This window comes from Diabrotica virgifera, chromosome 3 (genome assembly GCF_917563875.1).
Source record: "Diabrotica virgifera virgifera chromosome 3, PGI_DIABVI_V3a".
In the NCBI taxonomy this organism is placed as follows: domain Eukaryota; kingdom Metazoa; phylum Arthropoda; class Insecta; order Coleoptera; family Chrysomelidae; genus Diabrotica; species Diabrotica virgifera.
Genome location: NC_065445.1, coordinates 225,680,382 through 225,681,793, shown reverse-complemented (window position 1 = coordinate 225,681,793; position 1,412 = coordinate 225,680,382). Strand labels below are relative to the sequence as shown.

Genomic DNA, 1,412 nt, shown 5'->3' with positions numbered 1-1,412 from the left:
ATTCAATATTCCTATTTTTAAGTAGTGGGGGGGGGGGCTGACTCAGCCCCCCCCACTAGGGTATTAAATTCCGGCTCAGTGGAACGAGCTCAAAATTTTTAGTTTGCGGAATATGAGAGCTCATAAATAGCTCATAAATCAGGGCTATTTGTTTTTTAATTTTTGCAAGTGGGGGGGGCCAGCTCAACACGGGTCGGAGACTCAGCCCCCCCCACTAGGGTATTAAATTCCGGCTCAGTGGAACGAGCTCAAAATTTTTAGTTTGCGGAATATGAGAGCTCATAAATAGCTCATAAATCAGGGCTATTTGTTTTTTAATTTTTGCAAGTGGGGGGGCCAGCTCAACACGGGTAAAGCGGAGTGACTTTTCTGCACATAAAGCAGTAAATGAAAAAGATGATGAGGTAACTAGAAGAGCAATTTACAATTTCTATTCAAAGAACCTAGTTCCAACCCTTAGTATGATCTACGATCAACTTGTTAAAGACTATTCCATTACGTATTCGCCTTCAACTTTATCAAGATTTTTGAATCACATTGGTTTTCGCTACAAGAAAATTAATAAGCGATCATCAATAATGGATTCTCCTCGTCTAATTAATTGGAGAAATGAATACTTGGATGCTATATCTAAATTTAGAGATGAAGGAAGACCGATATTTTATCTAGATGAAACATGGTTCGATACCCACGATACTGTTCAAAAAGGTTGGACAGACGATTCTATTAAATGTGCACCCAATTATCCAATTAATAGAGGTCAGCGGATAATTATTCTGAACATTGGATCCAAAAATGGCTGGCTTGGAGGGGAAAGTTTTTTACTATCGGCAAAAAACATTAAAGATTCAAAGCTGGACTACCATGAAAGAATGACGAGTAGCTTGTTTAAGGAATGGTTTGAAAAGAAGGTGTTGCCAAATTTGCCTCCAAAAAGTGTAATTGTAATGGATAACGCAACGTATCACAGCGAACAAATTAGAAAAATCCCCGGTATAGGTTAGACAAAAAAACAGATATCTGATTTTTTGTAGGACAATGATTTGTACTTTGAAGAAACATATACAAAAAAAGAAATGTTGGAAGTTCTTCACACAAAAGTGTTTGAGAAACAATTTGTTATAGACGAACTAGCCAAACGTGATGGTCATAATATATTGCGATTACCTCCTTACTACTGTGTGTTCAACCCCATTGAATTAATCTGGAACCAACTTAAGGAAAGTTTACGGCGAAACAACTGCTGTCCCAAATTTAGTAGCGAATCGGTGTCACATGTTGTAGAAGAAATAAAAAAGATTTCCCCAACACTGTGGCAAAATTGTGTTTCACATGTTATAAAACGGAAGATCATTACAGAACATTAACCTCACATATTAAACCAATAATTATAACATTAGATAACGATTCTA

General features: G+C 36.9%; 1 protein-coding gene across 1 annotated transcript; it reads left to right on the top strand.

Annotated features, from left to right (window-relative positions):
- Positions 1 to 578: 578 nt before the first annotated feature.
- On the top strand, positions 579 to 1,004 carry LOC114330536 (uncharacterized). Its single transcript, XM_028279891.2, has one exon. It carries the CDS (start codon positions 579 to 581, stop codon positions 1,002 to 1,004), a length of 426 nt encoding a protein of 141 aa, XP_028135692.2.
- The last annotated feature ends 408 nt before the right edge of the window (positions 1,005 to 1,412 follow it).